The following is a 26,469-nucleotide window of genomic DNA, read 5'->3' as shown; positions in this document are numbered from 1 at the left end:
TCGACCATAAAGGCCTGATTGGTGGAGTGCTGCAGAGATGGTTGTCCTTCTGAAAGGTTCTCCCATCTCCACAGAGGAACTCTGGAGCTCTGTCAGAGTGACCATCGGGTTCTTGGTCACCTCCCTGACCAAGGCCCTTCTCCCCCGATTGTTCAGTTTGGTCGGGCGGCCAACTCTAGGAAGAGTCTTGCTGGTTCCAAACTTCATCCATTTAAGAATGATGGAGGCCACTGTGTTCTTGGGGACCTTCAATGCTGCAAAAATATTTTGGTACCTTTCCACAGATCTATGCCTCGACACAATCCTGTCTCGGAGCTCTACAGACAATTCCTTTGACCTCATGGCTTGGTTTTTGCTCTGACATGCAAGTAAGGCCTTATATAGACAGGTGTGTGCCTTTTCAAATCATGTCCAGTCAATTGAATTTACCACAGGTGGACTCCAATCAAGTTGTAGAAACATCTCAAGGATGATCAATGGAAACAGTATGCACCTGAATTTCGAGTCTCATAGCAAAGGGTCTGAATACTTATGTATATAAGGTATTTCTGTTTTTTATTTTTAATAAATGTGCTTTCTCATTATGGGGTACTGTGTGTAGATTGCTGAGGAAAATGTTTGATTTAATCAGTTGTACAATAAGGCTGTAAATTAACAAAATGTGGAGAATGTCAAGGGTCTGAATACTTTCCGAAGGCATGGTACTTGTTGAAGAGGGTCGGGGCTCAAAATCCCTCCCTGTCTCACCTCATCCCTGTCTCACCTCATCCCTGTCTCACCTCATCCCTGTCTCACCCCATCCCTGTCTCACCTCATCCCTGTCTCACCTCATCCCTGTCTCACCTCATCCCTGTCTCACCTCATCCCTGTCTCACCCCATCCCTGTCTCACCCCATCCCTGTCTCACCTCATCCCTGTCTCACCCCATCCCTGTCTCACCCCATCCCTGTCTCACCCCATCCCTGTCTCACCTCATCCCTGTCTCACCTCATCCCTGTCTCACCCCATCCCTGTCTCACCCCATCCCTGTCTCACCCCATCCCTGTCTCACCTCATCCCTGTCTCACCCCATCCCTGTCTCACCTCATCCCTGTCTCACCCCATCCCTGTCTCACCCCATCCCTGTCTCACCCCATCCCTGTCTCACCTCATCCCTGTCTCACCCCATCCCTGTCTCACCTCATCCCTGTCTCACCTCATCCCTGTCTCACCTCATCCCTGTCTCACCCCATCCCTGTCTCACCCCATCCCTGTCTCACCCCATCCCTGTCTCACCTCATCCCTGTCTCACCTCATCCCTGTCTCACCTCATCCCTGTCTCACCCCATCCCTGTCTCACCTCATCCCTGTCTCACCTCATCCCTGTCTCACCTCATCCCTGTCTCACCCCATCCCTGTCTCACCTCATCCCTGTCTCACCCCATCCCTGTCTCACCCCATCCCTGTCTCACCTCATCCCTGTCTCACCCCATCCCTGTCTCACCTCATCCCTGTCTCACCCCATCCCTGTCTCACCTCATCCTGTCTCACCCTATAGCCCTGTTCAAAGAAATGTGTGTGTTTTTTTAGCCAGTTTTAACGGCACACTTGTTGTTTGTGTACATGGATTTTTATAACGTCGTATGTTTTTCTCCCAACAGTGCTTTCCATCAATTTGTACAGCAGACCCGCGTGCCAAATTGAGTCAAACACTTTTTTTAATCAACAAAGCATAAGAAGACTTTGCCTTTGGTTTGGTTTGTTTGTTTGTCAATTAGGGTGATAAAAAGCCAATTTGACATTTACTCCGTACATTGTTTTCACTGAGGAAATGTAGGAGTCTGCTGTTAATGACAATGCAGAGGATTTCCCCACGGTTGCTGTTGACGCATCGCTCTTTCTCTCTCTCATGATATCTATTGAACCGGGCAGCCCATCTCTTCTGCTACTGACAAAAGATCAGGGCTGTATGTCTCCATAGCACAGGGATACGTCCTGTCCTCTCACAAAAAGAGCTAGAGAAAATAGCTGCGCTTCAGGCTAATTCCTCCATCTTGGAATCTGACTCATATGGTTTTCAACAACAGTGAATAAATGTGTCTCTTAATATGTTCATTGAAATCTTGAAAATAAATATATGATATGCAGTGGCTAGTATCTTAACTGGTAACAACTACAGTGGCAAGAAAAAGTATGTGAACCCTTTGGAATTACCTGGACTTTGCATAAATTGGTCATAAAATTTGATAATATACAATATACAAAAACAGTCTGCTTAAACTAATAAAGTAAAGTACAATGCAGTACAGTACAGTATAGTAGAGTATAGTACAGTATTGTGCAGTAGAGTAAATTAGCGTAGAGTACAATAGGGTACAGTACAGTGCATAATAGTACAGTACAGGAGGGTACAGTACAGAATAGTACAGTACAGAAGGGTACAGTAGAGTTTAGTAGAGTAAAGTAGCGTAGAGTAGAGTCCAGTAGAGTAGAGTACAGTACAGTAGAGTCCAGTAGAGTACAGTAGAGTACAGTAGAGTCCAGTACAGTAGAGTACAGTAGAGTCCAGTAGAGTACAGTAGAGTCCAGTAGAGTACAGTAGAGTCCAGTACAGTAGAGTACAGTAGAGTCCAGTAGAGTCCAGTAGAGTACAGTAGAGTCCAGTAGAGTACAGTAGAGTCCAGTACAGTAGAGTACAGTAGAGTCCAGTAGAGTCCAGTAGAGTAGAGTAGAGTAGAGTAGAGTACAGTAGAGTCCAGTAGAGTACAGTACAGTAGAGTACAGTAGAGTCCAGTAGAGTCCAGTAGAGTACAGTACAGTAGAGTCCAGTAGAGTCCAGTAGAGTACAGTAGAGTACAGTAGAGTCCAGTAGACTGATGGAACAGGTTACTGAAGACTGGCATGTAATGCAGGCCTTATTAATAACAGATAAGGTTATAGTCTGAACACAGTCTTAGAGTCCTAGCTCAGTGTTTCCCAAAACCTGACCATAACGTCACAAACAACATCAGAATGTCTTTTTGCCTGTTGGGGAAAAGTCAAGGATTCTACAAATCATTGATCTCTACTGAACCATGTTCTTTTGGCAATGATTACTGGCCAAAAGGTCTACAATGTATTGCATTTGATATCAATCACTATGTTGTTCTTCCACAAAGACTATGAGAGTAGTGTTGTCTATCTATTACTGGACACAGTCACCAGCTGTGTGTCCCACTATACAGTACTGAGGAGAGTCTTAGAGAGGAGAGTCCTGGACACACACACACACACACACACACACACACACGACCTCCCTGCTGTTCTAACCAGCCGTCTCTACAGCATATCTACAGGTACACACACACACCAGCCATGCACACACACTCACACACACACACACACACACACACACACACACACACACACACACACACACACACACACACACACACACACACACACACACACACACACACACACACACACACACACACACACACACACACACACACACACGCACACACACACACACGACCTCCCTGCTGTTCTAACCAGCCGTCTCTACAGCATATCTACAGGTACACACACACACCAGCCATGCACACACACTCACACACACACACACACACACACATACACACACACTGTGCTCTGAGCATTCTGGCATCTGGTCCTGCTGACTAGGTGTCTGGACTTACTAACATCAAATAACAGACTGACTAATATAGAGTGGAGGGGAGAGGGAGGGCAGGAGAGAGGAGAGGAGAGGAGAGGAGAGGAGAGGAGAGGAGAGGAGAGGAGAGGAGAGGACCAGTGGAACCAGTGCAGATAAAACCTGAAGCACTAGAGCTTCTCCCATAACTCTATCCTGTAACTGTAACTGACTGTAACTGACTGTAACTGTAACTAACTATAACTGTAATTGTAACTGACTGTAACTAACTGTAACTGACTGTAACTGACTTTAACTGTAACTGACTAACTGTAACTGATTGTAACTGTAACTGACAAACTGTAACTGTAACTGTAACTAACTGTAACTGACTGTAACTGTAATTGTAACTAACTGTAACTAACTGTAACTGACTGTAACTGTAATTGTAACTAACTGTAACTAACTGTAACTGACTGTAACTGTAACTAACTGTAACTGACTGTAACTGTAATTGTAACTTTAAGTGTAACTGTAACTAAATATAATTGTAAGTGTAACTGTAACTGTAAGTGTAACTGTAACTAACTGTAAGTGTAAATGTAAGTTTAACTGTATGTGTAACTGTAACTAACTGTTACTGTAAGTGTAACTGTAACTGTAAGTGTAACTGTAAGTGTAACTGTAACTGTAACTGTAAATGTAAGTGTAACTGTAAGTGTAAATGTAACTGACTGTAAGTGTAAATGTAAGTTTAACTGTGACTAACTGTAACTGACTGTAACTGACTTTAACTGACTGTAACTGTAACTGTAACTTTAAGTGTAACTGTAACTAAATATAATTGTAAGTGTAACTGTAACTGTAAGTGTAACTGTAACTAACTGTAAGTGTAAATGTAAGTTTAACTGTATGTGTAACTGTAACTAACTGTTACTGTAAGTGTAACTGTAACTGTAAGTGTAACTGTAACTGTAACTGTAAATGTAAGTGTAACTGTAAGTGTAAATGTAACTGTATGTGTAACTGTAACTAACTGTTACTGTAAGTGTAACTGTAACTGTAAGTGTAACTGTAACTGTAACTGTAAATGTAAGTGTAACTGTAAGTGTAAATGTAACTGACTGTAAGTGTAAATGTAAGTTTAACTGTAAATGTAAGTGTAACTGTAAGTGTAAATGTAAATGTAACTGTAAATGTAAGTGTAACTGTAAGTGTAAATGTAAATGTAAGTGTAACTGTATGTGTAAATGTAAATGTAAGTGTAACTGTATCTGTAACTGTAAATGTAAGTGTAACTGTATCTGTAACTGTAAATGTAAGTGTAACTGTATCTGTAAGTGTAAATGTAAATGTAAGTGTAACTGTATCTGTAAGTGTAAGTGTAAGTGTAAGTGTTGCCAGTGTTGTAATTGCCTTTACATTATTGTTTGAACTCATCTCAGATTCTAGGCCGACACTCAGACACTTACCAATAAGACGGTGAACAGTTAGCATTCTCCATAGGACAACGCGATTATTAGCCCTCATGCTAACTCTAGCTGGGCATGTGCCACCAACGAAGAAGAACAGCCTTAGCTAAGCATCTTCGCATGTGCACAGCGGTTTCCCCCGCTCTAAAACAGTATTGTCCCCACAACAATGGTATCCATGAATTTGTGACTTGTTGGGTTTTAATGAAAACAGGTGTCTTGTTATGAGAAGTTCCATTAAATACTTTCCCAACTTATTTGCTCCACTTCACATCCCAATATGAACTGTCCCAGCAACATGGAGGACGGCGGAGTGAGTAGACCACCAAAAGAAAGATAGGCCCACACTGGTTCCAAGCTGGTATGGGAGCATCGAAACAGAGAACGAGTAGTGTATCTTCGTTTCATGGCAATGGAACATGTGGTTTGTACTCTGCCTCATCTTTTCAAGTTGTTCAATTGAAATGAGAGAATCGGAGAGACAGACATTGTGAGGGTAGCTGTAATTTGGCCTCTGCACTCCTACTGCCAAATACTCATATTCTGTTCCCATACAAGCTCCAGAACAGTGAGGGGATATGTTTCTCTCTTTGTCTTTGTTTTTCATGACAAGGAATGTTCTGATTTGGGTTCGTTTGAAGAGTAGGCCAAGGAGGGGGTAGCTACTACCTAGCTACAGTTACTGGGGTGACCGTCAGTGTCCTTGCAGGCACCTCAATACTTGGGTCTTTCTCCCCATTTAGTTTCTTGTTGTCATGTAGAAAGTATGTGTTGGCTTATATAATTGAGGCCTTACATAATGGAAGCCTTATAAATTAGGTTTATAGATTTTTCTCTCAAAACTGAACATATGAATTATCTGGTGCACTGCAGATACTTAAATGGTTTAAGAACCCTTCATATAAGAGGGGGAGAGAAAGAGGGAGAGAGAGAGAGAGATAGAGGAAGAGAGAGAGAGAAAGAGAGAAAGAATGAATGAAAGCTGCCTGCAATGTTCATGTCTTGAATTAGCAACAATAATCTCATCCCTTTAAGTACGCAGGCCGTAAAGCTGAGAGATAATTTGCACAGAAATCATTACACGTCTCCACATGGATACAGTGATACTGTACATCACATTACATGCTTCACAAAGTCACAGGCAGCACAACAGTACATAAAACGCCATCCAGCGTGCGTGTGTGTGTGTGTGTGTGTGTGTGTGTGTGTGTGTGTGTGTGTGTGTGTGTGTGTGTGTGTGTGTGTGTGTGTGTGTGTGTGTGTGTGTGTGTGTGTGTGTGTGTGTGTGTGTGTGTTGTATGTTTGTATAGAACGTCTACATTATTGATGATCATTGATCTATTATGAATGGCAATCCTCTCTGCAGCATCAGAGACTGCACGTCTGATTCCTAAACGCCACCCAATTCCCTGCATACTGCACTATTCTGGCCAAAAGCAGTGCACTATATAGGGATTAGGGTGGCATTTCAGACACAGCCAACATCATGAAGAGATGTTTTCTGGGTGGACAAGAATCTCAACCGTACAATCTAATACATTTCTACCCTTTGTAGACGTTCTACAGCACCGTCCCATTATTGATTATAAACCGATCAATTATTGATAATTATCAGAGACCATGGAAAGTGTAAAGCCAGAAGAACCCAACACGGTTGTTCAATCTAGTATGCAGTAGTGTGGAGACCTAAATAGTTAGTGAGGATGAAACAAGTCTAGATTCCTTGGTGGACGGACTAGCTATGAAGGGCTATGAGCCTGTGAAATCCCTTTTCCCTCAACCAAAGACATCTCCTCTTTCTGTATGCTACTGTTTCATTATTTAATGATAAAACACCAAAGAAACCAACCCAGTATGTAGTGCGTAGAAACAGATGGTCAATAATGAGAAAATGTCTCCATACCTAGGTAGACTGAAAGGTTATGACTCCATACTTAGGTAGACTGAAAGGTTATGACTCCATACTTAGGTAGACTGAAAGGTTATGACTCCATACCTAGGTAGACTGAAAGCTCTGACCCCATACCTAGGTAGACTGAAAGGATATGACTCCATACCTAGGTAGACTGAAAGCTCTGACTCCATACCTAGGTAGACTGAAAGGATATGACTCCATACCTAGGTAGACTGAAAGCTCTGACTCCATAACTAGGTAGACGGAAAGGATATGACTCCATACCTAGGTAGACTGAAAGCTCTGACTCCATAACTAGGTAGACGGAAAGGATATGACTCCATACCAAGGTAGACTGAAAGCTCTGATTCCATACCTAGGTAGACTAAAAGGATATGACTCCATACCTAAGTAGACTGAAAGGATATGACTCCATACCTAGGTAGACTGAAAGCTCTGACCCCATACCTAGGTAGACTGAAAGCTCTGACCCCATACCTAGGTAGACTAAAAGGATATGACTCCATACCTAGGTAGACTGAAAGGATATGACTCATACCTAGGTAGATTGAAAGGCTGTGACTCCATACCTAGGTAGACTGAAAGGATATGACTCCATACCTAGGTAGAATGAAATTATATGACTCCATACCTAGGTAGACTGAAAGGATATGACTCCATACCTAGGTAGACTGAAAGGATATGACTCCATACCTAGGTAGACTGAAAGGATATGACTCCATACCTAGGTAGATGAAAGGATATGACTCCATACCTATTTAGATGAAAGGATATGATATTCCTCACCCTCAACTACCTCTCCTCTGTTTCTCCTTCAGCGCTTTACTGATCACAACCAATCAATGAAAGATATTGATAATCATCGCAGACCATGAAAGTGTAAAAGGCTACAGAACCCAAACCGTTTTTTCAATAACATCCGATCAATTATTGATTATTGGAAATCGTCAAAAACAATGAAATCCCTTACCGGAGACCATAGAGCACGGTGCCGTCCGGATGCAGTCGGATCATTCTGTTCTTGACCGTGACGCCGTGGACAAAGGACTTTTTATCGTTGAGGAAGTAGGTGTCGGGAACCCAGAGCGAGTCGGCTACCCTGTTATCCAGCGTCAGGTTGAGGGCTATCTCAGAGTAGGACAGACGCTTGTCCCGCCAGGCCTGCTGGAAGTACATGGTCAACGTGTAGTCCTGGAAGAGAGGGGGAGGAAAGAGAAGAGTCAGTAAACGAGTGGAGAGAGGGATAGGTACCTGAAACTACATGTCAACGTGTAGTCCTGGAAGAGGACAAGAATGGATAAACCTACTGGACTGTACTAAAGTCAGAAATTCACATAGTTCAAATCAAATCAAATCACATTTTATTTGTCACATACACATGGTTAGCAGATGTTAATGCGAGTGTAGCGAAATGCTTGCGCTTCTAGTTCTGCCAATGCAGTAATAACCAACGAGTAATCTAACCTAACAATTCCACAACTACTACCTGATACACAAAAGTGTAAAGGGATAAAGAATATGTTGATTATCTTTATCAGATGATGAATAACAGATTACATCTCATTCTGCATACATTTGGGGCATTTTGTTGTTTCAGAATTTGAGGTGTTTTTTAAATGTATTTTTTAAGAAACTAGTCTTCAGATAGATGTGCAGTACTATACTAGATAACTTCATACAGGCCACTCTGTGTGAATGTGTCTTTTTGAGGGGTATAACGCGTTTTGATATGCAAAAAAATGTAGGACTAAGTCAACAGTGGACTAATGCAGGGTTTCCCAAACTCGGTCCTGGGCACCCCCCCCCCCCCCCCCTCTCCTGACCTGTAACTGACCTCTACTGACCTGTAACTGACCTTTACTGACCTGTAACTGACCTCTACTGACCTGTAACTGAACTTTACTGACCTGTAACTGACCTTTACTGACCTGTAACTGACCTTTACTGACCTGTAACTGACCTTTACTGACGTGTAACTGAACTTTACTGACCTGTAACTGACCTGTAACTGACCTCTGCTGACCTCTGCTGACCTGTAACTGACCTCTACTGGGGGCAGTAGTGGTCATGCTGACTGGGGTTAGGGGGTTAACACTCAGCCAACTCTTCCCTCCTCCTGGCTGACTTACTGCATCCCAAATAGCACCCTATTCCCTATATAGTTGCACTTCGTTTGACCAAAGCCTAATGGCAGTCTATGGGCCATGGTCAAAAGTAGTGCACTACATAGGGAATAGAGTGCCCTATGTAAGGAAATAACCTGAGTGTTAATTCCTCAGCTATCTCAACTGGCTGGCCCATGATGAAATGATACTGCTTCCACCCGGATGGAGCCACTCCATGGTTTATGACGACAATACAACCCTCCCTTTAGTCCATACATCCTTCACTCTATCCATCACTCCCTCACCCTCTCTATCCATCCTTCACTCTATCCATCACTCCCTCACCCTCTCCATCCATCCTTCACTCTATCCATCACTCCCTCTCCCTCTCCATCCATCCTTCACTCTATCCATCACTCCCTCACCCTCTCTATCCATCCTTCACTCTATTCATCACTCCCTCACCCTCTCTATCCATCCTTCACTCAATCCATCACTCCCTCTCCCTCTCTATCCATCCTTCACTCAATCCATCACTCCCTCACCCTCTCTATCCATCCTTCACTCTATCCATCACTCCCTCTCCCTCTCTATCCATCCTTCACTCAATCCATCACTCCCTCACCCTCTCTATCCATCCTTCACTCTATCCATCACTCCCTCACCCTCTCTATCCATCCTTCACTCTATCCATCAGTCCCTCTCCCTCTCTATCCATCCTTCACTCAATCCATCACTCCCTCTCCCTCTCCATCCATCCTTCACTCTATCCATCACTCCCTCACCCTCTCTATCCATCCTTCACTCTATCCATCACTCCCTCTCCCTCTCTATCCATCCTTCACTCTATCCATCACTCCCTCTCCCTCTCCATCCATCCTTCACTCTATCCATCACTCCCTCTCCCTCTCTCCTGAGAAGGGAAACCCCAGTGTTTGCTGGTGGTTTCCCATGTTTGAATTGGTTAGCACCTCCTTGTATGTCAGTGGGTAATGTGTGAGAAATGTACTGTCTGCCCCCCACTCTCCTACCGTATACCAGTCCTCTGTCCTACTCCATACAGTGGGGCAAAAAAGTATTTAGTCAGCCACCAATTGTGCAAGTTCTCCCACTTAAAAAGATGAGAGAGGCCTGTAATTTTCATCATAGGTACACTTCAACTATGACAGACAAAATGAGAAAAAAAAATCCAGAAAATCACATTGTAGGATTTTTAATTAATTTATTTGCAAATTATGGTGGAAAATAAATATTTGGTCAATAACAAAAGTTTATCTCAATACTTTGTTATATACCCTTTGTTGGCAATGACAGAGATGAAACGTTTTCTGTAAGTCTTCACAAGGTTTTCACACACTGTTGCTGGTATTTTGGCCCATTCCTCCATGCAGATCTCCTCTAGAGCATTGATGTTTTGGGACTGTTGCTGGGCAACACAGACTTTCAACTCCCTCCAAAGATTTTCTATGGGGTTGAGATCTGGAGACTGGCTGGGCCACTCCAGGACCTTGAAATGCTTCTTACGAAGCCACTCCTTCGTTGCCCGGGCGGTGTGTTTGGGATCATTGTCATGCTGAAAGACCCAGCCACGTTTCATCTTCAATGCCCTTGCTGATGGAAAGAGGTTTTCACTCAAAATCTCACGATACATGGCCCCATTCATTCTTTCCTTTACACGGATCAGTCGTCCTGGTCCCTGTGCAGAAAAACAGCCCCAAAGCATGATGTTTCCACCCCCATGCTTCACAGTAGGTATGGTGTTCTTTGGATGCAACTCAGCATTCTTTGTCCTCCAAACACGACGAGTTGAGTTTTTACCAAAAAGTTATATTTTGGTTTCATCTGACCATATGACATTCTCCCAATCTTCTTCTGGATCATCCAAATGCTCTCTAGCAAACTTCAGACGGGCCTGGACATGTACTGGCTTAAGCAGGGGGACACGTCTGGCACTGCAGGATTTGAGTCCCTGGCGGCGTAGTGTGTTGCTGATGGTAGGCTTTGTTACTTTAGTCCCAGCTGTCTGCAGGTCATTCACTAGGTCCCCCCGTGTGGTTCTGGGATTTTTGCTCACCGTTTTTGTGATCATTTTGACCCCACGGGGTGAAATCTTGCGTGGAGCCCCAGATCGAGGGAGATTATCAGTGGTCTTGTATGTCTTCCATTTCCTAATAATTGCTCCCACAGTTGATTTCTTCAAACCAAGCTGCTTACCTATTGCAGATTCAATCTTCCCAGCCTGGTGCAGGTCTACAATTTTGTTTCTGGTGTCCTTTGACAGCTCTTTGGTCTTGGCCATAGTGGAGTTTGGGGGGCAGACAGTACATTTCTCACACATTACCCACTGACATACACTCACCCACTCACCCACCCACTCACTCCCTAACACCCACCCTCCCTCCCACCCACACTCACTCATTCACTCACTCACTCACTCACTCACTCACTCACTCACTCACTCACTCACGCACTCACTCACTCACTCACTCACTTACCCACCCACTCACTCACTCACTCACTCACTCACCCACCCACCCACCCACTCACCAGAGAGAGCGATGCAGCATGGTAGCATCATCTCTGTTACCGAGCAGATTGTAATCAAATGAAGTGGAGAACAGAACATGGTACACAGGAAGCCAGTAAAACGTGTCTCTATTTTATATCTGCAGCATTTATCATTTATCTCCTCTGGTTTTGTTTTACCAACCTGGTCTTTAATCCCTTGGGAGTCAAAATATCCTCAATATATTGATGTTTTGCACATAAAAAAAATCTCCTAATTTGCATGCACTATACAATAGTATTATATTAAAATGATCTACTACCAGTATGGTCAAGCAGCTGCCTCCAGTCCACAGCTCTATGTTCTACTGTCCACAGCTCTATGTTCTACTGTCCACAGCTCTCTGTTCTACAGTCCACAGCTCTATGTTCTAATGTCCACAGCTCTATGTTCTACTGTTCACAGATCTGTGTTCTACTGTCCACAGCTCTATGTTCTACTGTCCACAGCGCTCTGTTCTACTGTGCACAGCTGTCTGTTCTACTGTCCACAGCTCTATGTTCTACTGTCCACAGCTCTCTGTTCTACTGTCCACAGCTGTCTGTTCTACTGTCCACAGATCTATGTTCTACTGTCCACAGCTCTCTGTTCTACTGTCCACAGCTGTCTGTTCTACTGTCCACAGATCTATGTTCTACTGTCCACAGCTCTCTGTTCTACTGTCCACAGCTGTCTGTTCTACTGTCCACAGCTGTCTGTTCTACTGTCCACAGCTCTATGTTCTACTGTCCACAGCTCTATGTTCTACTGTCCACAGCTGTCTGTTCTACTGTCCACAGCTCTATGATCTACTGTCCACAGCTGTCTGTTCTACTGTCCACAGCTGTCTGTTCTACTGTCCACAGCTCTCTGTTCTACTGTCCACAGCTCTCTGTTCTACTGTCCACAGCTCTCTGTTCTACTGTCCACAGCTCTAAGTTCTACTGTCCACAGCTCTCTGTTCTACTGTCCACAGCTGTCTGTTCTACTGTCCATAGATCTATGTTCTACTGTCCACAGCTCTATGTTCTACTGTCCACAGCTCTATGCTCTACAGTCCACAGCTCTATGTTCTACTGTCCACAGCTCTATGTTCTACTGTCCACAGCTCTATGTTCTACTGTCTACAGCTCTATGTTCTACTGTCTACAGCTCTATGTTCTACTGTCCACAGCTCTCTGTTCTACTGTCCACAGCTCTCTGTTCTACTGTCCACAGCTCTATGTTCTACTGTCCACAGCTCTATGTTCTACTGTCCACAGCTCTCTGTTCTACAGTCCACAGCTCTATGTTCTACTGTCCACAGCTCTCTGTTCTACTGTCCACAGCTCTATGCTCTACTGTCCACATCTTTATGTTCTACTGTCCACAGTTCTATATTCTACTGTCCACAGCTCTATGCTCTACTGTCCACAGCTCTCTGTTCTACTGTCCACAGCTCTATGTTCTATTGTCCACAGCTCTCTGTTCTACAGTCCACAGCTCTATGTTCTACAGTCCACAGCTCTATGTTCTACTGTCCACAGCTCTATGTTCTACTGTTCACAGATCTGTGTTCTACTGTCCACAGCTCTATGTTCTACTGTCCACAGCTCTCTGTTCTACTGTGCACAGCTGTCTGTTCTACTGTCCACAGCTCTATGTTCTACTGTCCACAGCTCTCTGTTCTACTGTCCACAGCTGTCTGTTCTACTGTCCACAGATCTATGTTCTACTGTCCACAGCTCTCTGTTCTACTGTCCACAGCTGTCTGTTCTACTGTCCACAGATCTATGTTCTACTGTCCACAGCTCTCTGTTCTACTGTCCACAGCTGTCTGTTCTACTGTCCACAGCTGTCTGTTCTACTGTCCACAGCTCTATGTTCTACTGTCCGCAGCTCTATGTTCTACTGTCCGCAGCTGTCTGTACTACTGTCCACAGCTCTATGATCTACTGTCCACAGCTGTCTGTTCTACTGTCCACAGCTGTCTGTTCTACTGTCCACAGCTCTCTGTTCTACTGTCCACAGCTCTCTGTTCTACTGTGCACAGCTGTCTGTTCTACTGTCCACAGCTCTATGTTCTACTGTCCACAGCTCTCTGTTCTACTGTCCACAGCTGTCTGTTCTACTGTCCACAGATCTATGTTCTACTGTCCACAGCTCTCTGTTCTACTGTCCACAGCTGTCTGTTCTACTGTCCACAGATCTATGTTCTACTGTCCACAGCTCTCTGTTCTACTGTCCACAGCTGTCTGTTCTACTGTCCACAGCTGTCTGTTCTACTGTCCACAGCTCTATGTTCTACTGTCCACAGCTCTATGTTCTACTGTCCACAGCTGTCTGTTCTACTGTCCACAGCTCTATGATCTACTGTCCACAGCTGTCTGTTCTACTGTCCACAGCTGTCTGTTCTACTGTCCACAGCTCTCTGTTCTACTGTCCACAGCTCTCTGTTCTACTGTCCACAGCTGTCTGTTCTACTGTCCACAGCTCTATGTTCTACTGTCCACAGCTCTCTGTTCTAATGTCCACAGCTGTCTGTTCTACTGTCCATAGATCTATGTTCTACTGTCCACAGCTCTATGTTCTACTGTCCACAGCTCTATGCTCTACAGTCCACAGCTCTTTGTTCTACTGTCCACAGCTCTATGTTCTACTGTCCACAGCTCTATGTTCTACTGTCTACAGCTCTATGTTCTACTGTCTACAGCTCTATGTTCTACTGTCCACAGCTCTCTGTTCTACTGTCCACAGCTCTCTGTTCTACTGTCCACAGCTCTATGTTCTACTGTCCACAGCTCTATGTTCTACTGTCCACAGCTCTCTGTTCTACAGTCCACAGCTCTATGTTCTACTGTCCACAGCTCTCTGTTCTACTGTCCACAGCTCTATGCTCTACTGTCCACATCTTTATGTTCTACTGTCCACAGTTCTATATTCTACTGTCCACAGCTCTATGCTCTACTGTCCACAGCTCTCTGTTCTACTGTCCACAGCTCTATGTTCTACTGTCCACAGTGCTATGTTCTACTGTCCACAGATCTATGTTCTACTGTCCACAGCTCTATGCTCTGCTGTCCACGGCTCTCTGTTCTACTGTCCACAGCTCTATGTTCTACTGTCCAGAGTTCTATATTCTACTGTCCACAGCTCTATGTTCTACTGTCCACAGCTCTCTGGTCTACTGTCCACAGCTCTATGCTCTACTGTCCACAGTTCTATGTTCTACTGACCACAGCTCTATGTTCTACTGTCCACAGCTCTATGTTCTACTGTCCACAGCTCTATGCTCTACTCTCCACAGCTCTATGTTCTACTGTCCACAGCTCTATGCTCTACTGTCCACAGCTCTATGCTCTACTGTCCACTGCTCTATGCTCTACTGTCCACAGCTCTATGCTCTACTGTCCACTGCTCTGTGCTCTACTGTCCACAGCTCTATGCTCTACTGTCCACAGCTCTATGCTCTACTGTCCACAGCTCTATGCTCTACTGTCCACTGCTCTATGCTCTACTGTCCACAGCTCTATGCTCTACTGTCCACTGCTCTGTGCTCTACTGTCCACAGTTCTACTGTCCACAGCTCTATGCTCTACTGTCCACAGCTCTATGCTCTACTGTCCACAGCTCTATGCTCTACTGTCCACTGCTCTATGCTCTACTGTCCACAGCTCTATGCTCTACTGTCCACTGCTCTGTGCTCTACTGTCCACAGTTCTACTGTCCACAGCTCTATGCTCTACTGTCCACTGCTCTGTGCTCTACTGTCCACAGTTCTACTGTCCACAGCTCTATGCTCTACTGTCCACAGCTCTATGCTCTACTGTCCACAGCTCTATGCTCTACTGTCCACAGCTCTATGCTCTACTGTCCACTGCTCTGTGCTCTACTGTCCACAGCTCTATGCTCTACTGTCCACAGCTCTATGCTCTACTGTCCACAGCTCTATGCTCTACTGTCCACAGCTCTATGCTCTACTGTCCACAGCTCTATGCTCTACTGTCCACTGCTCTATGTTCTACTGTCCACAGCTCTATGCTCTACTGTCCACAGCTCTATGTTCTACTGTCCACAGCTCTATGTTCTACTGTCCACAGCTCTATGCTCTACTGTCCACAGCTCTATGTTCTACTCTCCACAGCTCTATGTTCTACTGTCCACAGCTCTATGCTCTACTGTCCACAGCTCTATGCTCTACTGTCCACAGCTCTATGTTCTACTGTCCACAGCTCTATGTTCTACTGTCCACAGCTCTATGTTCTACTGTCCACAGCTCTATGCTCTACTCTCCACAGTTCTACTGTCCACAGCTCTATGCTCTACTGTCCACAGCTCTATGCTCTACTGTCCACAGCTCTATGCTCTACTGTCCACAGCTCTATGTTCTACTGTCCACAGCTCTATGCTCTACTGTCCACTGCTCTGTGCTCTACTGTCCACAGTTCTACTGTCCACACATGATACCGCTGGTCTCTCACTGTAAATATACAGGCTGTCTGTTTCAGCCTTCACTGTGTACTGACACTGTAGATTGTAGATACATCTGAGGAGAATAATGTTGATACTTGGACAGTCTTGGCCCCTTCTGTCAAGTGAATTAAAAAATTAAAGTAAAGCAGATTGTTCAGCAGAAAAAGCCCTATGGCCACGTTCATAGTAACAGGATTATATTTGATGGAGAGAGATGATTGATCCCTTCAATAAGATGTTGCTAAAATGAAAGTAATAATCTCTCTGTCTCTGTCTCTGTCTCTGTCTCTGTCTCTCTGTCTCTCTGTCTCTCTGTCTCTCTGTCTCTCTGTCTCTCTGTCTCTCTGTCTCTCTGTCTCTCTGTCTCTCTGTCTCTCTGTCTCTCTCTCTCTCTTTCTGTCTCTGTCTCTGTCTCTGTCTGTCTCTCTCTCTCTCTCTCTCTCTCTCTCTCTCTCTCTCTCTCTCGCTCTCTCTCTCTCTCTCTCTCTCCACTGCGATATTAGCAAATGTTCATAATGAGAACTGCAAAAACATATTGTGTGTGGTGTAATAACAGACTCACAGATGGTCCAGTTTACCCCCTCTTTGACATCAATGGAGCTCCGCTCAGAGAGGGAACAACACACACACACACACACACACACACACACACACACACACACACACACACACACACACACACACACACACACACACACACACACACTACTACTACTACTATTTTATCATCATCACCCACAGAGATTGACATAACAAGCTATCTCCTCTCATCTCCTCTCCTCTTCTCTTCTTCTCTCCTTCTCTCCTTCTATTACAGTCACACAAGAGATGGAGACATAGGAGATGGAGAGATAGGAGATAGGAGATAGGAGATAGGAGATAGGAGAGGTCTGGTGGAAAGGAGAAGGGGACAGCTCAGCATCTATACAATCTCCACAACATGATGACCAACCACAGAGAGACTCATTGTCCAATCAGAGAGTGTGATCAGTCTCACAATACAATACAATCTTCATTACCCTTGTCACAATTCCACAAGACCACTGCGCCACTAGGACTCCTTGACTAGAGCAGCGTAAGCCTTGCTCTGAGACTACATTGATCATCATAGAGAGAGAGAGAAAGAGAGAGGGGAGGAGAGATACAGAGAAACATAGGGAGAAATAGAGAGAAGGGGAGAAGGAGAGAGAGAGAGGAAATATATTAGACCTAGCTTGTTATGAGCACCGTTACCACCGTTACCACAATTACCACCGTTACCTTAATTACCACCGTTACCACAATTACCACCGTTACCTTAATTACCACCGTTACCACAATTACCACCATTACCACCGTTACCACCGTTACCTTAATTACCACCGTTACCACAATTACCACCGTTACCTTAATTACCACCGTTACCTTAATTACCACCGTTACCACAATTACCACTGTTACCTTAATTACCACCGTTACCTTAATTACCACCGTTACCTTAATTACCACCGTTACCACAATTACCACCGTTACCTTAATTACCACCGTTACCACAATTACCACCGTTACCTTAATTACCACCGTTACCACAATTACCACCGTTACCTTAATTACCACCGTTACCACAATTACCACCGTTACCTTAATTACCACCGTTACCTTAATTACCACCGTTACCACAATTACCACCGTTACCTTAATTACCACCGTTACCTTAATTACCACCGTTACCACAATTACCACCGTTACCACAATTACCACTATTACCACCGTTACCACAATTACCACCGTTACCACAATTACCACCGTTACCACAATTACCACCGTTACCACAATTACCACCATTACCACGTTACCAGAATTACCACCGTTACCACAATTACCACCGTTACCACAATTACCACCGTTACCACAATTACCACCGTTACCACAATTACCACCGTTACCACAATTACCACCATTACCACGTTACCAGAATTACCACCGTTACCAGAACTACCACCGTTTCCACAATTACCACCGTTACCACAATTACCACCGTTACCACAATTACCACCATTACCACGTTACCAGAATTACCACCGTTACCAGAACTACCACCGTTTCCACAATTACCACCGTTACCACAATTACCACCGTTACCACAATTACCACCGTTACCACCGTTACCAGAACTACCACCGTTACCAGAACTACCACCGTTACCACAATTACCACCGTTACCAGAACTACCACCGTTTCCACAATTACCACCGTTACCACAATTGCCACCGTTTCCACAATTACCACCGTTACCACAATTACCACCGTTACCACAATTATCACCGTTACCAGAACTACCACCGTTACCAGAACTACCACCGTTACCAGAACTACCACCGTTACCAGAACTACCACCGTTTCCACAATTACCACCGTTACCAGAACTACCACCGTTTCCACAATTACCACCGTTACCACAATTGCCACCGTTACCACGATTACCACATTTACAACAATTACCACCGTTTCCACAATTATCACCGTTACCAGAATTACCAGAATTACCACCATTACCACCACATCAACCCTGACAATCAGACTTAGAGGAAAGTCAGGGCTATTCTATGGACAAGGAGTGACCAGACGAAACATTTGTTTCTCCAGATATATCACGCTGGGTCACCAATACAAACATATTTGCATGCACTATACAATAGTATTATATTAAAATGATCTACTACCGTTATAAATGGAACTATACTGAACAAAAATATACATTTAAAATGCAACAATTTCAAAGATTTTACTGAGTTACAGATCATATAAGAAAATCAGTCCATTTAAATAAACAGATTAGGCCCTAATCTATGGATTTCACATGACTGGGCAGGGGTGCAGCCTGGGAGGCCCATTCACTTAGCAGCCAGGCCCAGCCAATCAGAATTAGTTTTTCCCCACAAAAGGGCTTCATTACAGACTCCTCTCCTCACCTCTCCTCTTCTCACCTCTCCTCTCCTCTCCTTGGGTGTATCACCAGTGGAAGGACTGGATAGATTTCCACTACAGCCCTATTACTTTCACCTGTCATATCCTGTCCTGTCATATCCTGTCCTGTCACATCCTGTCCTGTCACATCCTGTCATATCCTGTCCTATCATGTCTTCGCTTCTCCCTTTTAATAACCAGGGAAGTCCTTTATATAACCAGGGAAGTCCTATATTTAACCAGGGAACAATAGCTTTTCTGACATTTACAATCAGAAAGAAAAGGAGACAGAAAGGAATCTAAGGATAATGGAATAGTATAAAAGATGATGTCCTGTATGTAGCTAGTTGTTCTAGAGCTACAGAGCCTCCACCACATTAATAACAACTCATGTACTGCTAGCCTATTGGGAAGTAACCATCTGTGACCCATGGATTTGATGAAGAAGGGGATTCAGTGACTGGTGTTCCCCTGGTACACATCAGAGCAGTCACTTACTTGTCCCTTTGCTGCTGTCCACTACTCTCCTTTCCTTCTCCTCGCCTTCTCTCCGCCCCTCAGATGGGAGGGAGAACGGGAGAGAGAGAGAACGAGAGAGAGAGAGAACTTTCCCCAGCGCACGAGTGGTTATCTCCACTGTGATACCACGAAAATACTTTCACAATGCCAATAGTGCCTCAAAACCTAATGTCTACCTGGCCCACCACTCCAACATAGACTTGAACAGCCTTTACGACCAGTTCCACCTCTACAAGGTAGCAATCCAAACTTTTGCCAGGACCGCAGCCCCAGCACCTCACACAGGAGCAACAGAGTAACGGACACCCCTCCTAGACCAGCGAGACACCCTCCCAGATCTGCAAGACCCTCTCCTGAAGGACCTGCACTGAGAGAACCCATGCCAAGAGGACCTACACCCAGACCACAGCATCACCAGCCACACCCCAAGCAGCTAAAACCTCCCCAAGTAAACCCTGGCCACACCCTATATAGGCCCCCCATTTCAGACCTATGCCCCTTCTGCCCAACCCATGCCCCCTGCCCACTGCCCCTGCAGCAAGGACCTCAACATGACAGCAGGACATATGTCCAGGCCGTGAGCAGAGCAACAGGCCCAAGCCCCACTATTACACCAGCCCAAGCCCCATCCTGCGACCTAAGAGGTATGTATCAGATGCTCAACATGCTCTGCTCACACCTACTGTGATGGACCGGGCCTAAACCACACAAAAACAACACTAGACACTATGGAACACAAAGTGTTTACTATCTCATCCTGGAATATACAAGGTCTGAGGTCATCTGCCTGTGGCCTAAAGAGCAGGAACCCAGACTTCATCAAATAAATTAGAAATACAGACATTGTCATCCTACAAGAAACATGGTATAAAGGAGATGGACCCATTGGTTGCCCTCTAGGTTACAGAGAGCTGGTAGTCCCATCCACCAAACTACCAGGTGTGACACAAGGAAGAGACTCAGCGGGTATGCTAATTTGGCATAGAGCAGACCTAACCCACTCTAGTATATTAGTCGAAACAAGAACATTTTACATCTGGCTATAAATTAATAAGGAAATGATCTCAACAGAGAAACATGTCTTCATATGTGCTACCTATATCCCCCAATATAATCCCCATACTTTTTATTTTTTATTTATTTCACCTTTATTTAACCAGGTAGGCAAATTGAGAACACGTTCTCATTTACAATTGCGACCTGGCCAAGATAAAGCAAAGCAGTTCGACACATACAACAACACATAGTTACACATGGAGTAAAACAAACATACAGTCAATAATACAGTGAAAATAAGTCTATATACAATATGAGCAAGTGAGGTGAGATAAGGGAGGTGAAGGCAAACAAAATATATATATAAATAAATAAATAAAAATATATAAAAAGGCCATGGTGGCGAAGTAAATACAATATAGCAAGTAAAAAAAATAACACTGGAATGGTTGGTTTGCAGTGGAAGAAGGTGCAAAGTAGAGATAGAAATAATGGGGTGCAAAGGAGCAAAATAAATAAATACAGTAGGTAAAGAGGTAGTTGTTTGGGCAAAATTATAGATGGGCTATGTACAGGTGCAGTAATCTATGAGCAGCTCTGACAGCTGGTGCTTAAAGCTAGTGAGGGAGATAAGTGTTTCCAGTTTCAGAGATTTTTGTAGTTCGTTCCAGTCACCTGTCACTTTAACGATGACAGCTTCTCCATCCTAGAGGAGAGCAACAATTTCCAAGCCCAGGGACATGTACTAGTCTGTGGCGACCGAAATACCAGAACTGGACAAGAACCCAACACCCTTAGCACAAAGGGGTACAAACACCTACCTCGAGGTGACAGCATTCCCACCCCCATATGCCCCCCTAGACACAACTACGACAACATAACCAACAAAAACGGGTCACAACTCTTGCACCTCTGTCGGACGCTGGGTATGTATATAGACAATAGTAGGCTTCGAGGGGACTCCTATGGTACATTTGAAGTCAGAAGTTTACATACACCTTAGCCAAATATATTTAAACTCAGTTTTTCACAATTCCTGACATTTGATCCAAGCAAAAATTCCCTGTCTTAGGTCAGTTAGGATCACCACTTTATTTTAAGAATGTGAAATGTCAGAATAATAGTAGAGAGAAGGATTTATTTCAGCTTTTATTTATTTCATCATATTCCCAGTGGGTCAGAAGTTTACATACACTCAATTAGTATTTGGTAGCATTGCCAGTAAATTATTTAACTTAGGTCAAACGTTTCAGGTAGTCTTCCACAAGCTTCCCACAATAAGTTGGGTGAATTTTGTCCCATTCCTCCTGACAGAGCTGGTGTAACTGAGTCAGCCTTGTAGGCCTCCTTGCTCGCAGACATTTTTTCAGTTCTGCTCACACATTTTCTATAGGATTGAGGTCAGGGCTTTGTGATGGCCACGCCAATACCTTGACTTTATTGTCCTTAAGCCCTTATGCCACAACTTTGGAAGTATGCTTGGGGTCATTGTCCATTTGGAAGACCCATTTGGAAGACCCAAGCTTTAAGTTTCTGACTGATGTCTTGAGATGTTGCTTCAATATATCCACATAATTTTCCTCCCTCGTGATGCCATCTATTTTGTGAAGTGCATCAGTCCCTCCTGCAGCAAAGCACCCCCACAACATGATGCTGCCACCCCCGTCCTTCACAGTTGGGATGGTGTTCTTCGGCTTGCAAGCATCCCCCTTTTTCCTCCAAACATAACGATTGTCATTATGGCCAAACAGTTCTATTTTTGTTACATCAGACCAGAGGACAGTTCTCCAAAAAGTACAATCTTTGTCCCCATGTGCAGTTGCAAACCGTAGTCTGGCTTTTTTATGGCGGTTTTGGAGCAGTGGCTTCTTCCTTGCTGAGCGGCTTTTCAGGTTATGTCGACATAGGACTCGTTTTACTGTGGATATAGATACTTTTGTACCTGTTTCCTCCAGCATCTTCAATTGGTCCTTTGCTGTTCTTCTGGGATTGATTTGCACTTTTCGCACCAAAGTACGTTCATCTCTAGGAGACAGAACGCGTCTCCTTCCTGAGAGATACAGTGGGGCAAAAAAGTATTTAGTCAGCCACCAATTGTGCAAGTTCTCCCACTTAAAAAGATGAGAGAGGCCTGTAATTTTCATCATAGGTACACTTCAACTATGACAGACAAAATGAGGGGGAAAAATCCAGAAAATTTCATTGTAGGATTTTTTATGAATTTATTTAGCCATGACATCATTTTCTGGAATTTTCCAAGCTGTTTAAAGGCACAGTCAACTTAGTGTATGTAAACTTCTGACCCACTGGAATTGTGATACAGTGAATTATAAGTGAAATAATCTGTCTGTTGTTGGAAAAATGACTTGTGTCATGCACAAAGTAGATGTCCTAACCGGCTTGCTAAAACTATAGTTTGTTAACAAAAAATTTGTGGAGTGGTTATAAAACGAGTTTTAATGACTCCAACATAAGTTTATGTAAACTTCCAACTTCAACTGTAGGTACACCTATAGCTCAACTTTTGGCAGTAGTACTGTAGACTACTTTATCACTGACCTCAACCCAGACTCTCTCAGAGCGTTCACAGTCAGTCCACTGACACCCCTATCAGATGACAGCCAAATCACACTCTACTTGAACAGAGCTATGCTCAATCATGAGGCATCAAAGCCAAAGAAACTGAATAATATTAAGAAATGCTATAGATGGAAGGAAAGTAGTTTGGAAATCTACCAAAAAACAATTAGGCAACAACAAATTTAATCCCTTCTTGTCACGTTCCTGACCTTATTTCCTTTGTTTTGTCTTTGTTTAGTATGGTCAGGGCGTGAGTTGGGGTGGGCAGTCTATGTTATTTGTTTCTATGTTTAGGGTTGTTAACTAGCCTGATATGGTTCTCAATCAGGGGCAGATGTTTTACGTTTCCTCTGATTGAGAACCATATTTAGGTAGGCTGTTCACACTGTATGTTTGTGGGTGATTGTTCCTGTGTCAGTGTTTGTGCCACATGGGACTGTTTCGTTCGTTCGTTCGTTCATTAGTGTGTTCCTTCCTGTTCGTGCGTTCTTGTTTTATGTTCTCAAGTACAGGTCTGTTCACGTCGTTTTGTTATTTTGTATTTTGTCAAGTGTTCGTCTTTCACAAATAAATATACTATGGATCCTTGCTCATCCTCAGACGAGGAGGAGGACGAGCGTTACACTTCTAGACAATTTCCTGGACAAAAGGTTTCACTGCAATAGTGAAGGTGTAAACTAGGCAGTAGAAAACCTAAACAGTATATTTGACCTCTCAGCCTCCCTATCAAATCTAAACATTTCAAGCAAACAACCTAAGAAAATTAACAACAATGACAGATGGTTTGATGAAGAATGCAAAAACCTAAGAAAGAAATTGAGAAACCTACGCAACCAAAAACATAGAGACCCAGAAAACGCCTTCACTATGCTGAATCACTAAAACAATACAGACATATATAATAGAAAAAGAAGGATTGGCAAATCAGAATTTAGCTCAATGTAATTGAAGAATCCATAGAATCGAACCACGTTTCAGAAAATTTGAAACCTCTAAACAAACAACACAAAGAGTTATATATCCAAAATGGAGATGTCTGGATGAACCACTTTTCCAATCTTTTTGCTCTATAACAAAGAACAAACACATATATACATGATCAAATACAAATCTTAGAATCAACTATTAAAGATTACCAGAACCCACTGGATTCTCCAATTACCTTGAATGAGCTACAGGACAAAATGCCAACCCTTCAACCGAAAAAGGCCAGTGGGGTTGATGGTATCCTAAATTAAATGATAAAATATACAGACCACAAATTCCAATTGGCTATACTTAAACTCTTTAGCATCATCCTCAGCGCTGACATTTTCCCCAATTTTTGGAACCAAGGACTGATCACCCCAATCCACAAAAGTGGAGACAAATTTGACCCCAATGACTACCGTGGGATATGGGTCAACAACAACCTTGGTAAAATCCTCTGCATTGTCACTACTATTGTTTTCCTCAGTGAAAACAATGTACTGAGCAAATGTCTAATTGACTTTTTACCAAATCACCATACGACAGACCACTTATTCATCCTGCACACTCTAATAGACAGACATACCAAAACAAAGGCAAATTCTTCTAATGTTTTTTTGATTAAAAAAAAATCTACTCAATTTGGCACAAGGGCTTAAACATCAGTGCCACAGGTAACTTCCACAAAGCTGTGAACAATCTGAGAGACAAGGCTAGAAGGGCCTTCTATCCCATTAATAGGAACATCAGATTCGACATCCCAATTAGGATCTGGCTAAAAATACTTGAATCAGTTATAGAACCCATTTATGGTTGTGAGGTCTGGGGTCCGCTCACCAACCAAGAACTCACAAAATGGGACAAACACCAAATTGAGACTCTGCATGCAGAATTCTATAAAATTTCCCTCAGTGTACAATGTAAAGCACCAAACATTGCATGCAGAGCAGAACTAGGCCGATACCCGCTAATGATCAAAATACAGAAAAGAGACGTTAAATTCTACAACCATCTAAAAGGAAGGGATTCCCAAACTTTCCATAACAAAGCCATCACCTACAGAGAGATGAACCTGGAGAAGAGACCCCTAAGCAAGCTGGTCCTGGGGCTCTGTTCACAAACACAAACAGACCCCACAGAGCCCCAGGACAGCAACACAATTAGACCCAACCAAATCATGAGAAAACTAAAAGATATTTACTTAACACATTGGAAAGAATTAACAAAAAAACTCAGCAAACTAGAATTCTACTTGGCCCTAAACAGAGAATACACAGTGGCAGAATACCTGACCACTGTGACTGACCCAAAATTGAGGAAATATTTGACAATGTACAGACTCAGTGAGCATAGCCTTGCTATTGAGAAAGGCCGCCGTAGGCAGACATGGCTCTCAAGAGAAGACAGGCTATGTGCTCACTGCCTACAAAATGAGGTGGAAACTGAGCTGCACTTCCTAACCTCCTGCCAAATGTATGACGATATTAGAGACACATATTTCCCTCAGATTACACAGATCCACAAAGAATTCCAAAACAAACCCGATTTTGATAAACTCCCATATCTACTGGGTGAAATACCACAGTGTTCCATCACAGCAGCAAGATTTGTGACCTGTTGCCACAAGAAAAGGGCAACCAGTGAAGAACAAACACCATTGTAAATACAACCCATATTTATGCTTATTTATTTTCCCTTTTGAACTTTAACTATTTGCACATTGTTACAACACTGTATATAGACATAATATGACATTTGAAATATCTGTATTTTTTTGGAACTTCTGTGAGTGTAATGTTTACTGTTACTTTTGATTGATTATTTCATTTTTGTTTATTATCTATTTCACTTGATTTGGCAATGTTAACATGTTTCCCATGTCAATAAAGCCCCTTAAATTGAAATTGAATTGAATTTAAATTGAACTGAGAACGAGAGAGAGAAATGTATGTGTTAAGGCTGTCAATGTAGTTCTCCCCCTTAGACGAGAAGGAGCATGGATAGGACCAAGATGCGGATTGAGGGAAATAAGCCATCTTTTAATGACAACAGCAAACAAGACACTACAAAACAACAAATGTGACTAACCTTCAACCGTCCTGTGAGGACACAGGAACAAACACCCACAAAACACCAGTGAAACCCTGGCTGCCTTTGTATGACTCTCAATTAGAGACAAACAATACACACCTGTCTCTAATTGAGAATCATACCAGGCCGAACACAAAACCCCACATAGAAATACAAACATAGACAAACCCACCCAACTCACGCCCTGACCAACTAAAATGAATACAAAACAAAGGAAAACAGGTCAGGAACGTGACAGAACCCCCCCCCTTAAGGTGCGAACTCCG

At 43.5% G+C, this 26,469-nt stretch overlaps 1 protein-coding gene across 2 annotated transcripts in view; it reads right to left on the bottom strand.

The window, feature by feature from the left end:
- The window catches only part of gabrb2a (gamma-aminobutyric acid type A receptor subunit beta2a), a 90,174-nt gene that overhangs the window by 40,339 nt on the left and 23,366 nt on the right, over positions 1 to 26,469 (bottom strand). For both annotated transcript variants that reach the window (XM_055888257.1, XM_055888258.1), the window contains exon 4: positions 7,971 to 8,191. In XM_055888257.1, the coding sequence (XP_055744232.1) occupies positions 7,971 to 8,191 (221 nt within the window). The remainder of the gene's footprint in view (positions 1 to 7,970; positions 8,192 to 26,469) is intronic.

Source organism: Salvelinus fontinalis, chromosome 29 (assembly GCF_029448725.1).
Source record: "Salvelinus fontinalis isolate EN_2023a chromosome 29, ASM2944872v1, whole genome shotgun sequence".
NCBI classification, from domain to species: Eukaryota; Metazoa; Chordata; class Actinopteri; order Salmoniformes; family Salmonidae; genus Salvelinus; species Salvelinus fontinalis.
This window is presented reverse-complemented; position numbering and strand designations above follow the sequence as displayed.